Genomic DNA, 17,522 nt, shown 5'->3' with positions numbered 1-17,522 from the left:
ACCACTCACCTCCTTCACGCAATCGACCTACGGCACCGCCATTCCCTATTTTATTTATTTATTTTTTTAAATAATTACATTCAATAAAATATAGCTAATTTTTATATAAAAAATTTGTCTTTTTCAGAAAGAACAGCAAAGTAGAACTCTTTTTCTTGTTTAATAATAAAGAAGCATACAGTACAGAAAAGACTGAAGAGTAAAAGAAGGAAAGAGGAATTTCTTTACATTTAAGTACTGTAAAGCAAAGCACACAGAAGGGCAAAACAATTTTAAAAAGTGTAAAAAACAATAAAGGTTTATATATATATATATAACGTAAATCAATCAATCAAAATTGAAAATTTTTCCTTAATTTTACCGCCATGTCAACGCGAAGACGAACCTTGCTCAAGGTCATTGTTCTGGGCGACAGCGGGTATGTTCGTTTTCAATTTTAATTTCAGTTTGTAGGGTTTTACTAATCATTAATATGTATTATTTGTATAATCGATGGGTTATTGTAAATGCCAGGGTGGGCAAGACGTCGTTGATGAATCAGTATCCTTTCAACAGTAATTGAATTTGAATCTTCTTATTTATGTGTAAATTTGTTGTTCATTTTTGGGGTTGTTTTTTGAATATTAAAATTTGTATTACGGGTTAAGTTGATTTCATTGTTTTTATTTTTTTATTTGAATAATCTCAGCTCATTCCTAGGTTGTTTATTGATATTTAAAGGTTCATTCTTGTTAGAATTAACTGCTTGAATTAAGATATGTTCATAAGAAGTTTAGTCAGCAATATAAAGCAACAATTGGTGCTGATTTTGTCACCAAGGAACTCCAGATTGATGATCGCCTTGTCACTCTGCAGGTAGTTTTTTTTTTCATTCTGGATCTATGTTCTTTATAGCTTAATTTTAAAGTTGTCATGGAAGGCATGTTTATGCTTTTCTTTTTGCGGTGTGTGGTGGTGTGGTGTGAATTGCATTGGATAGATATGGGATACTGCAGGACAGGAGCGATTTCAGAGTCTCGGAGTCGCCTTCTATAGGGGTGCCGATTGCTGTGTGCTAGTTTACGATGTTAATGTTATGAAATCATTTGATACGCTTGATAATTGGCACGAGGAGTTTCTTAAACAGGTTTCCTTTGCCCCTTCCTCTGTTCTTTCATTTTTCGTGTCCGTATTAGTTGTTCAGTGAACAATGTTTTATTTGTCCTATTGTATGATATGTTCCACTTTAAGTTGTTTTTATGCCTCTTTAACTTCAGCTTAGTTGTAAAAATGTCAAATAATATGTTATGCATGTTAAACTGCTTTTATTTACCCCTGCCATGATAAATCTTCTTAGTAGAAATATATTCTTTTCCTCAAGGGATGTTGGCTAGCAATGCATTATATATAGAACTTAGTCTCCAACTAACCTTAAAACCTTCCCAACCTGGCTGAATAAGGAAATGCAATTTATCTTGCATTGTTGCAAGTTATAAATAATCCATCAAAACTTTTGTTTATTTTCTTTTAAACACTCTCCCGTCCATCTCCCCAGCATGCACATGCCTTGTTCAAATCGATACCACATATTATTGTCTACTAGGTTTTTGTTTATTCAAAACTAAAATTGTGTTTGAGTTTGAATTGGTTCATTTACTTTATTGGAATAACTTCTTCAATTTTATGTGCTCATGTTAACAGTAGCCTACTTTATGGGAATAACTTCTTCAATGTTGTTTACAAATCGATACCACATATTATTGTCTACTAGGTTTTTGTTTATTCAAAACTAAAATTGTGTTTGAGTTTGAATTGGTTCAACTTTATTGGAATAACTTCTTCAATTTTATGTGCTCATGTTAACAGTAGCCTACTTTATGGGAATACTTCTTCAATGTTGTTTTTCCTAACCATATGTCTATATCTACTTAAATAGCATCTGTTGTTTAGTCATATATATCTTGAGAGACTAGAAAGAAGTATAACCCAAGATATTTATCCTTATTACTACTGTTGTCAAGGGCGCAACATGCATTTGATGCGATAGATCCCTTACACTGCATGTGGGGTTAGGCGCAAAATACTGGTCACTATGCAACCTCTTATTTCTTTGGCCACTATATATACTTGTTTGTGTATGTGAATACATACAAACTAAGCTTAATATATATACTTCTATTGATAAACTCAAAAGAGTAGTCCACTATGCAACCTCTTATTTCTTTGGCCAATATACTTGATTTGTGTAGGGTCCAAAGTTGTTAAATTTACATGGGAGCTACTATTATTTTGCTAATTTAGTGTTATGTTATTTTATTAGTTTAGTCTTATTTATTAATTACTAGATATAGACATATCGTTAGGAATATAAGTTGATCTTTAGGGTTTATTTGTAGCCCTATATAATAAGCTGGAAAATAGCTATACAGCCGCATCATTATTTCCTATGAATTTTTTTTTCTAGACTTCACAACTAGAGTTTTCTCAATTTGTGTAGGGTCCAACTTCTACCTTACTCGTTTTCAGCCTAAGTTCTCTCAATTTGTTGTTATTTTCTCCCAAAGCCACACCAATTTTTGTAGAAATCAGAGTAATTCTGTGTATTTTCATATTATTTTCAATAGGACAGATTACATCTTTATATACAAATTATCTCTCTAAAGTAGGAAACACTTGAGAAAGGAAAGATACTAATAGGATGTGATCCCTTAAAATAAGGGATTGTATATATGTAAAGAATCCCTTAACTAAAGGAATGATATCAAATCATAACAAATCATATCTCTATAATTCCTACACTCCCCCTCAAGCTAGAGAATATACATTGTATAATCCCAACTTGAATAGGAATTTATTGAAAACAGGCTTTGACAAAGCCTTAGTAAGAATGTCTGCAACTTGTTCTTCTGAAGGAATGTATGAAAGTGTGACTGTCTTTTTGTTAACTTGATCAGCTATAAAATGCCTATCAATCTCAACATGCTTTGTCCGATCATGTTGAACTGGGTTCTTGGCAATTTGAATAGCAGATTGATTATCACACAAGACTTCAAAGTGATTCTCTTGATTAGTGCCAAGTTCTTTCAGTAGTTTAAGTAGCCAAATTCCTTCGCATATTCCCAATGCTAGTGCTCTGAATTCAGTTTCAGCACTACTTCTTGAAACGACAGATTGTTTCTTACTTCTCCAAGTTGTAAGGTTACCCCAAACAAATGTGCAGTAGCTACTAGTGGATCTCCTTTCAGTAAGGTCTCTGGCCCAATTAGAGTCTGTAAAAATTTTAACAGTTCTGTCTTGTGTCTTCTTAAACATTAAGCTGTGTCCTGGAGTTTTCTTCAAGTACTTGAGAATTCTATTTGCTGCTGCCATATGCTTTTCAGTAGGATTAGTCATGTGTTGACTTATCACATTTACTGGAAAGGCTATATCTAGCCTTGTCAGGGATAAATAAATTAGTTTCCCAACTAATCTTTGAAATTTCTCTTTGTCTACTAAGGACCCATCTTCTTTGCTAAATTTCAAGCTTGCCTCCATTGGTGTATCTATGGGCTTACAACCAAGAAAACCAATTTCTTTGAGTAAATCAAGTACATATTTTCTTTGGTTGATTACAAATCCTTCTTTTGATATTGCCACCTCCATTCCTAGGAAATACCTTAGTTTTCCCAAGTCCTTGGTTTCGAATTCCTCATTTAACAACTTCTTCAAATTGCAAATCTCTTCTTCATCATCTCCGGTAAGAATTATGTCGTCCACGTACATAATAAGGATAACTTTGTTATTTGTAGAAGTTACCTTGATGAAAAGAGTATAATCAACGAGAGACTGCTTGTAGCCGTTTTTCGTAATGACTTTAGTGAACCTCTCGAACCAAGCTCTGGGTGATTGTTTTAATCCGTATAGAGACTTTTTGAGCTTGCACACTTTGTTACTTCCTTCAACACCATATATTTGCGTAAAGCCTATGGCCTCTAGTCTAGCTTTGTATCATTGAATACTACTATTTGAGTTATACTTTACAGCAAAGATCCATTTGCAACAAACAACTTTTTTTCCTTGAGGAAGGTCCGTAATGGTCCAAGCAGCATTTTTCTCTAGTGCACAAATTTCCTCTTCAATAGCCCTTCTCCATTTTGAATCCTTTAGAGCTTCAGCTATGCTTGTGGGAACCTGTTTTCCAAGTTGCTGTAAATGCTTGAAAAGGCGGCATCAATGAATTATAACCAGCAAATTTTTCAATAGGATGCTTGGTGCACTGTCTAACCCCTTTTCTAATAGCAATAGGGAAGTCATCTAGAGTAGGGGAAGTAGACTTATTGATTTCTTCTTCTATTTCGGCAGCTGGACCCAAATCCAATTCTCGTCAAGCATCAGATTTCAAAACAGCCTCAGGAATATGTTTTCTTTTCCTTGTATAGACACGAAGTTGTTTGATTGGTGATGTTTGTGGAAGATTTTGAATGGGAGTAAGCGTGTTTTCAGAAAGGGTGTTTAAAGTAGGTGTGGGTGAAATAGTGATAGGTACTACAGGTGAATCAATGGGAGTAGTTACAGGTGACAAATCTGTAGGTAAAGACAAAATTGGTGGCAATTCTGAAGGTTGAGAATGAAGAGTAGGTGGAGATACCTGATGTGACTGAAAATCCTTCCATGTCTCCCTCTGAATTTCAGCCCGAGTAAAATAGGGATCCTTCTCATAAAATGTTATATCTATAGTGGTAAAAAATCGTTTAGAAGGAGGATGATAGCATTTATAACCCTTCTTAAGTGAATAATACACAACCAGTACACACTTTAATGATTTAGGATCTAATTTGGACTTATTAGGAGCAATGTTTTGGATAAAAACAGTACATCCAAATATTTAAGTGGAAGAATGGAGGAGATAGGTTTAAAATGGGGAAAGTATTGCAAAAATATAGGTTGAGGTGTTTGAAATTGTAAAACCTTATTAGACATTCGATTGATTAAATATGTGGCAATTAATAAGGCTCCCCCCACAAATATTTTGGAACATTAGTGGTAAATAAAAGAGAACGAGTAACTTCAAGGAGTTGTCTATTTTTTCTTTCGGCAATGCCATTTTGTTATGGGGTGTCAACACAAGAACTAATATGAACTATGCTCTTTTCCTTGAAAAATGCACCCAAAGACTTAGCAAAAAATTCACTGCCATTATCAGATTTAAAGAGCTGAATTTTAGACCCAAATTGAGTGAAAACCATGTTATAAAATTGGGTAAAAACACTAGCAGTTTCAGATTTATCTTTTAGCAAATAAGTCCAAGTTATCCTACTGTTATCATCAATGAAAGTGATAAACCACTTACAATTACCAGCATTCTTCACCCGAGAATGGCCCCAAATATCACTGTGGATCAAAGCAAAAGGGTGAGAAGGCTTATATGTAGAAGAATACGTTGATTTAGTATGTTTGGCAAGAGAGTAAATTTTGCAAGAAAAAGAATTTGACCTTTTATGAATGAATAGAGCAGGAAAAACTTTTGTAAGATAGTGGAAACTAGGATGGCCTAAACGATAGTGCCATAACATAACATTATCAACTTTTTCTAAAGTGGTGAAAGATTTCGAGATTTCGATTTTAGTAGAGGAAGGAAGAATATAGAGACCATTCTGCAAGCTGGCCTTACCAATCATCTTCTTCGAGTTCAGTTCCTGCAAAGTATAATCAATATCATTAAAAATTGCAGAGCAGTGCAAGTCGGTGGAAAGTTTTCTAACGGAAACGAGATGCAAGCAAGATTTGGTACGAAAGGGTTAAGTACAATCTGGTCATTGAGAATAACAATGCAATGTCCTTCTATTTTTCATAAGGAACCATCAGTCGTTTTGACAGTTTTACCAAAGTTTGGAAAAAAAATTGCAAAACAAATCCTTATTACCAGTCTTATGATCCGTAGCACCAGAATTGAGGATCCAATTAGGGGTCAACTGGGAGGAGAAAAAAACTGTAGCATGAGGTTTACCTTCTGGTTCTTTCATGACCAGATTACCTTTTGATTGAGCAGTAGAACCAGAAAAATTTTCTGGATTCGAAGTGATCTTCGGAGTAGGAGAAGAAGTTGTGGACATCGTCTAGGTTGGAAAGAAACCGTAACCTAATCTGATACCATGTAGAAATCAGAGTAATTCTCTGTATTTTCATATTATTTTCAACAGGACAGATTACATCTTTATATACAAATTATCTCTCTAAAGTAGGAAACACTTAAGAAAGGAAAGATACTATTCCTAGGATGTGATCCCTTAAAATAAGGGATTGTATATATGTACAGAATCCCTTAACTAAAGGAATTATATCAAATCATAACAAATTATATCTCTATAATTCCTACAATTTTAGTATCAAAGGCCAACTGAATCCTAGGGTTTATAGTAAGAAACATAATTGGTTGTGTTATGATGAGCGGTTGATTGTTGTGTGCCATTAATGTTAGGCTATGATAGGAACCGGTGGTAGCCCTGGTGGAGATTCCAGAAGATGCCAACAACCTATTTGACACATCGAAAGGTACTCTTTGCCATGAATCTGCTTATGGTGAGGAAGAAAACCTCTTTCATAACGTTGGACTTGCAAATTGTGTAATACAAGGTGGATTGGGGGAGCGGTTGGTGCATTTTCCGGAGTTAAATGCACAGGTGGAATTAGGACCGAAGATTCTGGTTTTCATGAAAGGCATTTAGAGGATTACTTAAATTTGGAAGTTCTCTTGGAGAACTGTTTTAAGTTGAAACCTATGGTGGAGGTTATGAAGGTCTTGTTTATTTTATTATTTTAGTCTTATTTATTAGTTACTAGACATATAGATAGGTTAGCTATTTTTTTTATAGGAATAGATGGTCTCATTAAAAATCTCCCTCTTAGAGGTCCTTTACCGTAGGGTAAAAGAACCAACTAGCAGAAGGAGGAAAAGAGCGCCAGACTTTATTGCTTGCAAAAGAATTACATAAGACTTAAAAATAGTCCTACGAGATACATAAAACTTAAACACTGCTAAAAATCCTAACTGCTGAACTCCCCAACTCGCTGAAACAGCAATTACCATCACCCAATCCCCTCCTTTGCTAGCTTATCAACCTCGCAATTACAGCACCTCGGAATCCACCTCACAAAAATCTCATACACAGAAATTGTAGATGCTATCTCCTTAACTAAATTAGAAAGAAAAGAAGGGACAGTGGCTTGATCTTTCAACCATTCCACTGCTAGTTTACAATCAGATTCTACAATTAGTCTTCCCTTCGATTCCCATTCTGAAGAGACAGATGTCTATTCCTTTCTTGATGGCTTTCAACTCTGCTAAGATGATAGGAGTAGGACCAACATTTTCTGAAAAAGACATAGCTTTGTCTGATTCCAGTCTCTGAGAATACCCCCAATTCCAACAATTCTCCCAACAGTACAAACAGCTCCATACACATTCATTTTATAAAAATCAGTTGGAGGAGGACTCCAACAAACCACCGGCATGTTCAAATCATTAATAACAGAAAAATTGTCTGCCAATGAAGGATCACCAATTAACGAATCCACCTGAATATAGTCATTAGGAAACTTTGCTAGAAACCATTTCGCTAACCTGAGCCGAACCGTGAAAAACAAAGTGAATCTGTCCAGCTTTCCACCATCAAAGATGATTTCATTTCTAAATTTCCATAAAGAGCAAAGGACTGCCGCTGGAATGAACTTCCACATGGTAGAATAATGCATCAAATCTATCCAAGAGCTAAGAAGGGAGGGAGGATCGGAAGGTAAAACTAACGAAATACCCCAAAAGCCGATAATTTTGTTCCACAATTCCCACGAAACTTGACAGGAAATAAAAAGATGTTGAACAGATTCTTCACAGTGGTTGCAGAGAGGGCAAAGAATATCATCCCCTAAGGGAACCCCCAGTTTCTTCAATTCCACTCTCCGATACTTTTTTATTAGGAAAGCCTCAACTCTAGGAGGAACTAAACCCATCCAAACATATTTGTTCCACAGGAATGAATCTTCATTAGAATAGGAAAAAGACTTCCTACAAGCTTTAACCGAAAACAGCTCCTCCCCCACTCCATTCCATAACAAACAATCCTCCAAAGATTCGGTTAATTTAATGTCTTTGGGTCTATCCAAAAGCTCCACCAACTGAACCACTTCCCAATCACAGATATTCCTCCTCGTTTTAATATTCCACTCCCATCCATTCGAATCGAAGCTCCCAAAATCAGCAACCATGCCCCGTTGAATTGTAGAAATAGCAAATATCCTAGGGAAAAGGATTTTCAAAGGAAAATCCCCTAACCAAGTATCATTCCAAAAAGAGATCGATTTACCATTCCCTACCTGTAACTTCGCATGGGCTCTAAGGCAACCTCCAACAAAATCATCTTTGGTGAAGTTATTAACAATTCCCCTCCAAATCCAAGAGTCCTTGTGGGAGAAGACCTTGGTAATATCCATGGAATTACAACTAACATCGTGTTTGGAACATATGAAACTCTTCCACATGGAATTTTTCTCATTAGCAAACTTCCACACCCACTTTCCCAACAAGGCTCGATTAGAATATCTCAAGTCGGCAACTCCCAAACCTTCACAACTCAAAGGATTGCAAATCTTATCCCAACTTACCCAGTGCCTTTTCTTCTTCTCAACCCCATCACCCCATAAAAAAGCCGCCATCAAAGAATTTAACTTCTTGCATATAGTAGAAGGCACCCTGAATAAAGATAGAAAGAAGACAGGTAAAGAAGACAAAATCGACTTAATAAGCACCAATCTACCTGCCAATGACAAGGAGGAAGCTTTCCACCCCGCTAATTTCTTGTGGAAGTTATCAAGAACCGGCTCCCACAATTTCTCACAATTTCTTTTAGCCCCTAACGGAAGTCCCAAGTAAACAGACGAAAAGGAACCAATAGAACATCCAATAGCTGAAGCCCAATCTTCCATGATATCGTCCTCCACATTAATGCCAAAAAGTTTGCTTTTAGCTAAATGAAGTTGAAGTCCCGTCATTAAGCTATAAATCCTCAAAACTCGTTTCACATTCTTTATCTGAGTAATGGAAGCTCCACAAAAAATAATAAGGTCGTCTGCGAACTGAAGATGAGACAAAGTGAAGTTGTTTTGGTTTTTGCCAAACAAAAACCCTTGAAATAGGCCAATTTCCACAGCTTTTGATAACATCATATGAAGTAATTCACCAACCACATTAAATAAGTTATAATTTAGCTTTACAGGCACGTCATCATTTCTTTTGAATTGATAGACTTAAGAAACTGGCCGGTTTTATAACCGATGTTGTATCATTTTTACTATTAAATGTACAATTAATGAAAGAAAATAAAAGAAATGCAGGAGCTTCAGAGTCAAGTAGCCTTTTTATTTGGCAACTATTGCCTTGCAAATACACGTGGCACCAAGCGTACACTTTATCAAATGTGCCTCTCCTAAAATGGTGATACACTTTTATTGTCTAGCGCTGCACCTGGACAACACTGATGTTCACCAGTTTTCCTTAAGTTTGTGATAAGCATGGCTAGTGAATTCAGTAAGGGTTTGAAGCCGCTTTAGGGAACTTTCCCAATCAACACATTTTCAAGCCAATCTGTTATAATGAAGATAATTTTTTGATAAAATTATTTCAGAGAAAAAGTTAATGATTACTTATATGAGGCGCACTTGAGATGAATTACATTATGTAAATCTTCTTGCAAGTTGGTGTTTTATTGAGTGACCTTGACCAAAGTTTTGTTTCCTTTGTGTGTCTAATGGAAGAAGAAACACATGTGATACTTCTGGTTAGGAGTGTCTGCTTTCAAGTGTTTATGATATTGACAGTGGAATGACCAATGGTTGCATAAGTTCAAGTACATTATTCAGCCTAGTTTTGGCAGATTGTGGTTGGACTCATGAATTGTTTTGGAATATTCCCTCTTACCTGCTGTTTTTGTTGTAAATATTGTAAGTAAATATTTGGTTTACCCAGTTATAAGGCTGACTATAGATAGCTTGATTTTATTTGATTCTTTAGTTTCAGTAGATGTGTATATAAATACACTCTCTTTAAGGTATACAGAGAAAGATCTGGTATCATAACCGGTTTTGTCCTTCTCCTTGTCAACTTGTCTTCATTTTTCTTGATTTCATGGTCTGTTATGGGCCGAATCTATGTTAGGAAAGGCCATTAATTTCGCATCTGTAATTAAGGCTCATGTTGCTATTTTGTTTCTTTTCTTATTATTTATGATCGCAATTTTATTTCAATTAATTAATGCCATTTGTAGAATAGGTTTCCCAACTAAGATTGGACCTTATTTAAAGGGACGTATGGAATAATAAACCCTAAGCAGAATGTCTCAATCAAAACCCTAAAGAAATCTTGATATCTCTATAACAAGTCCGGAGATTTTAGTCTCCCTTTCAATGAACAGAGAGGTATCGGTCTTGCTTTGATGAGCTGAACTATTAATCTCAAATACATGACCATAATATGGTCATTCATTTTTTTCACTTTGCTAACAGGAATAAAACACACAGTATTACAAATTTATTTTGAAATATGTTGAACAATTACATTTGGCCACAGGAGTGAAAGATATAACCTCAAATGTGCATACCAATCTCCTGATTTTGGTCTACTTTTTTGCCCAATTTTTTTTCTTGGTCATAGATGCATTTTCCCAAGAATTCGTTAGTTATCTAGTCAAGGCTGGTTTAAAGGAGCAATATGGGTTTAAGTAAACGGATCAAAAAGAGCATCTTAGTAGTTATGAGTAATGTAACAGCACATTTAAGGAATGCACTATCATGGAGTGTGATTTTTTACCTTTGCCTAGTTGCATTACGTTAATGCTTGTCTAGTTAGGAATGGGTTACGAAACATATGTAACCTGCTGACGTTCCAATGTGCATGATCTTTCCTAGCAGCCAATTTCTGAGGTTGCTTACTCTTATTTTTATGGTTTTCATTTCTCTAAATTGTATATTAATTTCTTTGAAAAAGTGATATCCATTTGTTTTGAATGTTGATATGGTTTATGTTTTCATTTTCATTGCCAGGCAAATCCAACTGACCCCGGGACGTTTCCCTTTACATTGCTTGGAAACAAGATAGATATAGATGGCGGTAATAGTCGAGTGGTAAGGTTATATGATATATGCACTTCCTAACTTTCTTTTGTCCTCACACCTCAGCCTAAAAGGTGATGTTTTGAGTCATGTAGGTCTCGGAGAAGAAAGCAAAAGACTGGTGTGCTTCAAAAGGAAACATGCCTTACTTTGAAACATCAGCAAAAGAAGATATCAATGTTGATGCAGCATTCCTTTGTATTGCCAAAACTGCTCTAGCAAATGAGCGAGAGCAGGACATGTAAGTGTGTTTATCTTGAACTATATTCCCTGGTTGTAGCAAATAGTGAATTTTTCCAATTACATTAGTGTTGTTCTGACATGGAATTGTTGAAAAAATGCACTGTTTCATCAATAACCGCAGATTTCGAGATAATTATCATCTTGCCTTGCATTTATACTGCACAGCTATGATCATTAGCTTTTGGGACATTATAACTGTTAGGCAAGAGGACGATGTTTCGAAGGAATATGTCATCAACACTCGAAAACGAAAAACAGAAACATTTCAACACGACTTTTTATAGTTTGGACTACGTTAATGGTATATCCTTGGAAACATCATCTTTCTCCGACATTAACAAATACTGGGTCTATGGTGTTTCTAGAATTATGCAGAATGAACAGTTTTTTCTTCCACTTTCACCTTAAAAAATTACTGGGTCTATGTGTCTACCTATTTCTTGTGTAGATGGTTTTAACATTTTAAGATTGACGGGGAGGCTATGCAATTTATGTTTCTCTTTATAACTGACATCTCATTTGTGTATGATTGCAGATATTTCCAGGGCATCCCAGAGGCTGTGACCGAGACAGAACAAAGAGGTGGTTGTGCATGTTGATTACCAGCCAAATTCGTTTTTATTTTTGGTTGTTCGCTGCGTCTCTTTGTTCTTGGTTGCTCAATGCGTCTTTTATTATGGTTCCAATGATTCTTATCCATTTTTTTGAACACTCTGTATTCTAAATTCCCTTGATTGAAGCATTATTTGCCACTTGTTTTATTTTGGCAAGGAGGAACTTTAAGGACTGAATTTGTAGAATTCCATGTGAGCTTACTTTTAAGAATTGAACTTAAAGAATTGCAGTGCTTAATGCGTTTAACTTCTAATATTCAAATGAAAATAAAAATAAAAACAATTATTTCTGTTACACTATCTTAATTTTTCTAGTCTGTTAGTAGCGAGAGAGAGAGAGAGAGAGAGAGAGAGAGAGAGACTGGGCTTTGTTCCTGTTTTCTGCTATTTTTGTAAGAGTTTAGGTGTTATATTTCCTGCTTAAGGGCTGTTAACTTTAATTACAATGTTATTGCCTTTTCCTTAATCAGCTTTATTTATCTTGTTGAGGTATGAGAAAGAAAGAGAAGAAAGGGGGTAGAGTGTAGACTAGAATTTTACAAGCACGCCAAACGGGAATTTGTACATGGAGCATAATATGAGTGACAACTCAAATCTACAAATTGTGCACAAACATAAAATAAGGAAAGTCTCACGTGCGGTAATCTAATATACTGCTAAGAAAAGAGACGTTACTGAAAATATTATTTTTTTAACATTTTCGGTAAAAAATTATCTAGAACATTATTTTTTTTATCGGAAATGTTCTTGGGCGTTTTATCGGGTTTGTTAACATATCTGGTAAAGTGCTAACTAAAACATTATTTTTTTTTATCGGAAATGTTAATATTAGGCATTTTACCAGAAATGTTAAAAAACATTAATTTTTTAGGTAAAAAATTAATATTTTAAGTAATTTTTTACTAGAAATGTTAAAAAAATATTTTGGTAACGTCTTTCTTTAACCGTATATTAAGGTTTTCGTACGGCAAAACTTTCCCGTAAAATACTGAATAAATATGTGTAAAACCACTTAATCCAATAAGCTCTTAGAACCAAGCAATATTAGCCGACTTGTACCAACAACATTGAACTCAGCGTTAATATGGATCAAATTTGTCAGAATTGTGCATTATTTTAGAAACTCTTATTATTTCAAGAGGAAATTATTGTTGGTAATGAGATATTATCCTTTTAGGAGAATTGTGTATTAGTTAAGAAATTCTCATCATTTTGGGGAAAAGTATTGTTGGTTGCTAGAAGAATCCTTTCAAATTAAATTTGGGAATTCTTTTTTAATAACATCATCGTCGGCGATAACTATTTTGTGAACTAGTCGCTTTTCGAGAATGCGTTTGATTTAAATAATATTTTTAAATTATATATATATTTTTATAGATCAAACATTCATTCATTTTAATCCATTTTTAATAATATGTAATGATTATAAAATAATATTTATTTGAACTCTTTTTACATTATTGGCAACACACATCTTATAGACGTAAATACTCATACTTAAATCATTTAAAGAAAACAACATTCTCTTTCACTTCAAATATTATTCGTTAGGTTTTTATTGATATAAAATTAATTTTATTACTATATTTTTAATTAAGAATAAATAATATAGACAAGATCAGTGGAGCCCAAGGCTTAATTTTTAGGATAAAGTATATAAATGGTCACTGAACTTTTTAGATACTTGCATTTAAGTCCCCCAACTTTTAAAGCTTACAATACAGTCACCAAACATTTAGTTCATTTGCAATATGGTCCTTGACGTAACGGTAGTTTCACTGTTGTTAGGGTAAATTATATAAATGATCATTGAAATTTTCAGTCGCTTGAATTTAGGTCCCCCAACTTTTAAAACTTGCAACACAATCATCAATTATATTTTAAACCCCAAAATCCAAAATACTTCAATTATATTCTAAACCTCAAATTCCAAAATACTTCAATTACATACCCAACCCCAACTCCATAATTCATTCTCAAAATTTGCCATAACAAACTGAACTTGAAGCAATAACCCTACACCATCAAAACATAATTGTTTTGAAAAAATTTAACAAACTATAAGTGAACAATAAGTGATTATGTTGGGTTTAGGGTTTAGGTTTATGTTAGACCTAAATACTCAATTCAATTTATAAAATAGTTGACTCTAAATTTTTTCGATTTAAGTTTATAAAATTTAAATCAAGTCGAATTGAATTTTCAAGTTTCTGTTTAAATTTAATTATAAATATGTATCATATTATAATATTATTTGATTCTAATTCAGTTCAGTTTATAAAATTGTTTACTCGAAATTTTTTCGATTTGAGTTTATAAAATTTAAATCAAGTCAAATTGAATTGAATTTTCGAGTTTCTATTTAAATTTAATTATAAATATTTATAATACTACAATATTATTTGGTTCTAATTTAAATAGTTTTTTAACCATATACAATACATATATTTCTTCATATTTTTTCCATATGTGATATACATATATGTAATACCCCAAACATCGGGCCAGTGACTAAAGTGTAAGGATTTAAAATTTAGCGGTCAAATTTTGATAAATTGAAAAGTTCAAGGACTGATTTAGAAATTTTTGTCTATGACCTATTTTTAAAGATTGAAGAATGAAAGGGAAAAGTGGTCTTTTGGCATGAAATGAATTTAAAATTCATTTTTAAGGATTATTTAAGCATGTGAGGAATAAGAGAATAAGGAAAATAAAAGTCTAGAGAGTTATATTCTTCTTCCTTTCTACTTTGACTCCATTGCCAAGGTAAGTTATTTTTAAAGTTGATAGTTTCTTGAATTTTGGTTTGGTTTTGAATATTTGGTTGGTATAGAAGCTTAAGGAAAACTTAAGTATAATTAGAAACTATAAGATTTATGAATTAATGGTAATTTAGTAAAATGGGTTTTTAAGAGAATTGATGAAATTTGATTAGTAATTAGATTTTAAAGGTGTATTTGACTTGTCAAAGGTATGAATAAGATGTTTGGAGTGTTAGAAAGGATTGGGAACAATGTTGAAGATTGGGTATGATTTTTGGTTTTAAGTGTTTTATGGAAAATTTTAGATGCCAAAGGGATTTTAATTGAGGTAAGTTTGTTGAAATAAGTGTAAATGAGTTTAAGGACATGAAAGGAGTTAGAAGTATGAAATTTAGGTGAATTTTGGGTTAATTTCGAAGTAAAATAAGTGAAATATGGGAAAGAGTATCGGTATTAGAAGAATAATATCGATACCATATGAATTGGATGAAACATCGACACTGAAGGAGTAATATTGATACTAGGGATATCGATACCAATAGTATGGTATCGATACTGTAATTGAATATGAATTCCAGAATGCCATTTGGGTATCGATACTAAGGTAGGTATCGATACCATAGAAGGAAAGTATCGGTACTGAGTGGAGAGTACCAATATTATTAAGCTTGAAATTGTAAAATAGGTGTTTTATTTGGTTGATGTAAATTTTAATTGGTTAACATTAATTGAGCTTCGATATTCATCGTGGTCATGTTATTGTGTAGATACGATTGAAAGCAAGTGTCGAACGAATTGATGTATAAACATAGAGTGAAGGTGAAAAGGAGTTGCTTAGGGCTTAACTGAGGCAAATGTGAGTGTTACTTATTTTATATATAGTTGGGGAATAACTTGCGATGAGTCAACCTCAAATGTTTTTTAATAAAATGGTTTGTGAAATATATAAAATAATACTATGTAAAAAACATATTTTTTATATTGATTTATTAAATGTTATTTTTATTATGATCTTGGTTATGAATTACCCAAATTATTTTATATGATAATTTGAATAATGCTATATGAAACACTATGAGTATATGTTCTATGGGAATACATGATAAGTCGAGAAATGCTATGAGTAAATCATTTATGTGAATAAATGATAAACTTGGGCAATGCTATGTGAAATATTATGAGTATGTGTTTTATGTGAACAAATGAAAAATTGAATAATACTATGTGAAATAATTAAATGGTAAAAGCTCAAAGTATATGTTATGAGAATTAGAGGTATAGTTGGCATGCCAAGAGTCGAGGGTTCTACGCGGTCCTTCAGGGCAAATCTATGTGCCACTTCGGTGCAAATTTTATGCGGTAGTTTCGACTGCAATTATAGTGCACAACCTCAATGTACTCACATACCTTGAGTTCTCAGTGATATGCGTTGGGCTAATAAAACAAATTGATATAAAATGAATAATGTGTAACAATATAAGATATTTTCATGAAGTATATTGGTTTATATATGCAATGTTTTCTCTTAAATGAATATGGTTTTCCGTATTAAATGTTTCCCAATAAATGTTTAAGTAAATGTTTTTAGCGTTTTATTATACTCATTTATGCCTCACTAAGTCCAAGACTTAGCGTGTAAGTGTTTTCACACGTAGGTTCAAAGGAGCAAGGAGAATAAGCAAAGGCATGACAACATAGCTTTGAAGAATATCAGATTATACTAATTTGAATAGTACGAGATTTTGTTATTTGAATTTTGTTGGCATGCACTATAATTGTGTAAATAGCAAATGCTCTGATATGTCATGTAACTATGTTTTATCAAGTTTATAAACAAATATTCAGTATTTGTTTTCATTATTTAAAATTATCAGATTTTCAAAGAGTCAAAACGTTGAAAGGTCAATGTGACACTTCAGATTTGTATTTGGGTCGGATACGGGTCGGGGGTGTTACAATATATCATACAGAGTCAAAGGACTTGACTCAAACTTAAAAATTAATCTACTAATTAATAAAAAAATTGAGATATTCGAGTTATATTTTACAATTCGATTTTAACTTGAATTTTTTTTAAGTTGAGCTTATGAAATTACAACTCAATGTCAATTTGTATCAAATTTTTTTGAATCAATTCAAGTCAAAAAATATTTTTTTTTTCAAATTGAATTGAGTATTGTTCACTTATAGTTGGTTAAATCTAACTTTTAAATCCTAAACCCAACATAATCACTTATAGTTATGGACCCAAAATGAACTAAATGTTGTTGATTATGTTGGATTAATTTGTAACATCCCAAAAATCGGGCTAGTGACTAAAATGGAAGTTTTTTAAATTTGGTGATCAAATTAAGAAAAATCAAAAAGTTTAGGGACTTAATTGTAATTCTTTGGCTTGAATTAATTGGGAAAGAATGAGAGATGGAAGGATAAAATTTTCATTTGACAAGAAAATGAATTAAAAATTCTTTATGGTGATATTAAATACCACGTGGAGTTAGGAAAGGGGGAAAAGAGAGATTTCCAGAGATATCTTCACTCTTCTTCCTACTCTCAACGTGAGCTCTTCATGTTTAAGGTGAGTTTGATTTTTAGCTGGTTTTCATGCAATTAAAAGAATGATTTTGATTGATAGAGCATTAGGAAAGATTATGAGAACTTAAAAGGAGATAGAAAATTAAAGATAAGGAAGTTATGGAAGATTTAATATAAGGGGTGGTTAAATGAAATTATCGAAAGAAGTTAGTAAATGAGTTTTGAGGTTAAATTTGACTTGTCATAAATA

At 33.2% G+C, this 17,522-nt stretch overlaps 1 protein-coding gene across 1 annotated transcript; it reads left to right on the top strand.

Moving 5' to 3' along the window:
• Positions 1-274: 274 nt before the first annotated feature.
• LOC120129893 (ras-related protein Rab7) lies at positions 275-12,171 on the top strand. The gene is made up of 7 exons (XM_039147288.1): positions 275-418; positions 514-540; positions 756-855; positions 980-1,126; positions 11,050-11,130; positions 11,214-11,359; positions 11,897-12,171. Exons 1-7 carry the CDS (start codon positions 366-368, stop codon positions 11,958-11,960), a joined length of 618 nt encoding a protein of 205 aa, XP_039003219.1. The 5' UTR covers positions 275-365; the 3' UTR covers positions 11,961-12,171.
• Positions 12,172-17,522: the final 5,351 nt, after the last annotated feature.

Source organism: Hibiscus syriacus, unplaced genomic scaffold (genome assembly GCF_006381635.1).
Source record: "Hibiscus syriacus cultivar Baekdansim isolate YM2019G1 unplaced genomic scaffold, ASM638163v2 tig00110505_pilon, whole genome shotgun sequence".
In the NCBI taxonomy this organism is placed as follows: domain Eukaryota; kingdom Viridiplantae; phylum Streptophyta; class Magnoliopsida; order Malvales; family Malvaceae; genus Hibiscus; species Hibiscus syriacus.
This window is presented reverse-complemented; position numbering and strand designations above follow the sequence as displayed.

What these genes read in the sequence shown, in the direction of transcription:
- LOC120129893 (XM_039147288.1), top strand. Translation starts at nt 366, where the DNA reads ATGTCAACGCGAAGACGAACCTTGCTCAAGGTCATTGTTCTGGGCGAC. An exon ending in ACGAGGAGTTTCTTAAACAG is followed by an intron (nt 1,127 to 11,049) that starts GTTTCCTTTGCC and finishes TTTCATTGCCAG; the next exon opens with GCAAATCCAACTGACCCCGG. An exon ending in AATGAGCGAGAGCAGGACAT is followed by an intron (nt 11,360 to 11,896) that starts GTAAGTGTGTTT and finishes GTATGATTGCAG; the next exon opens with ATATTTCCAGGGCATCCCAG.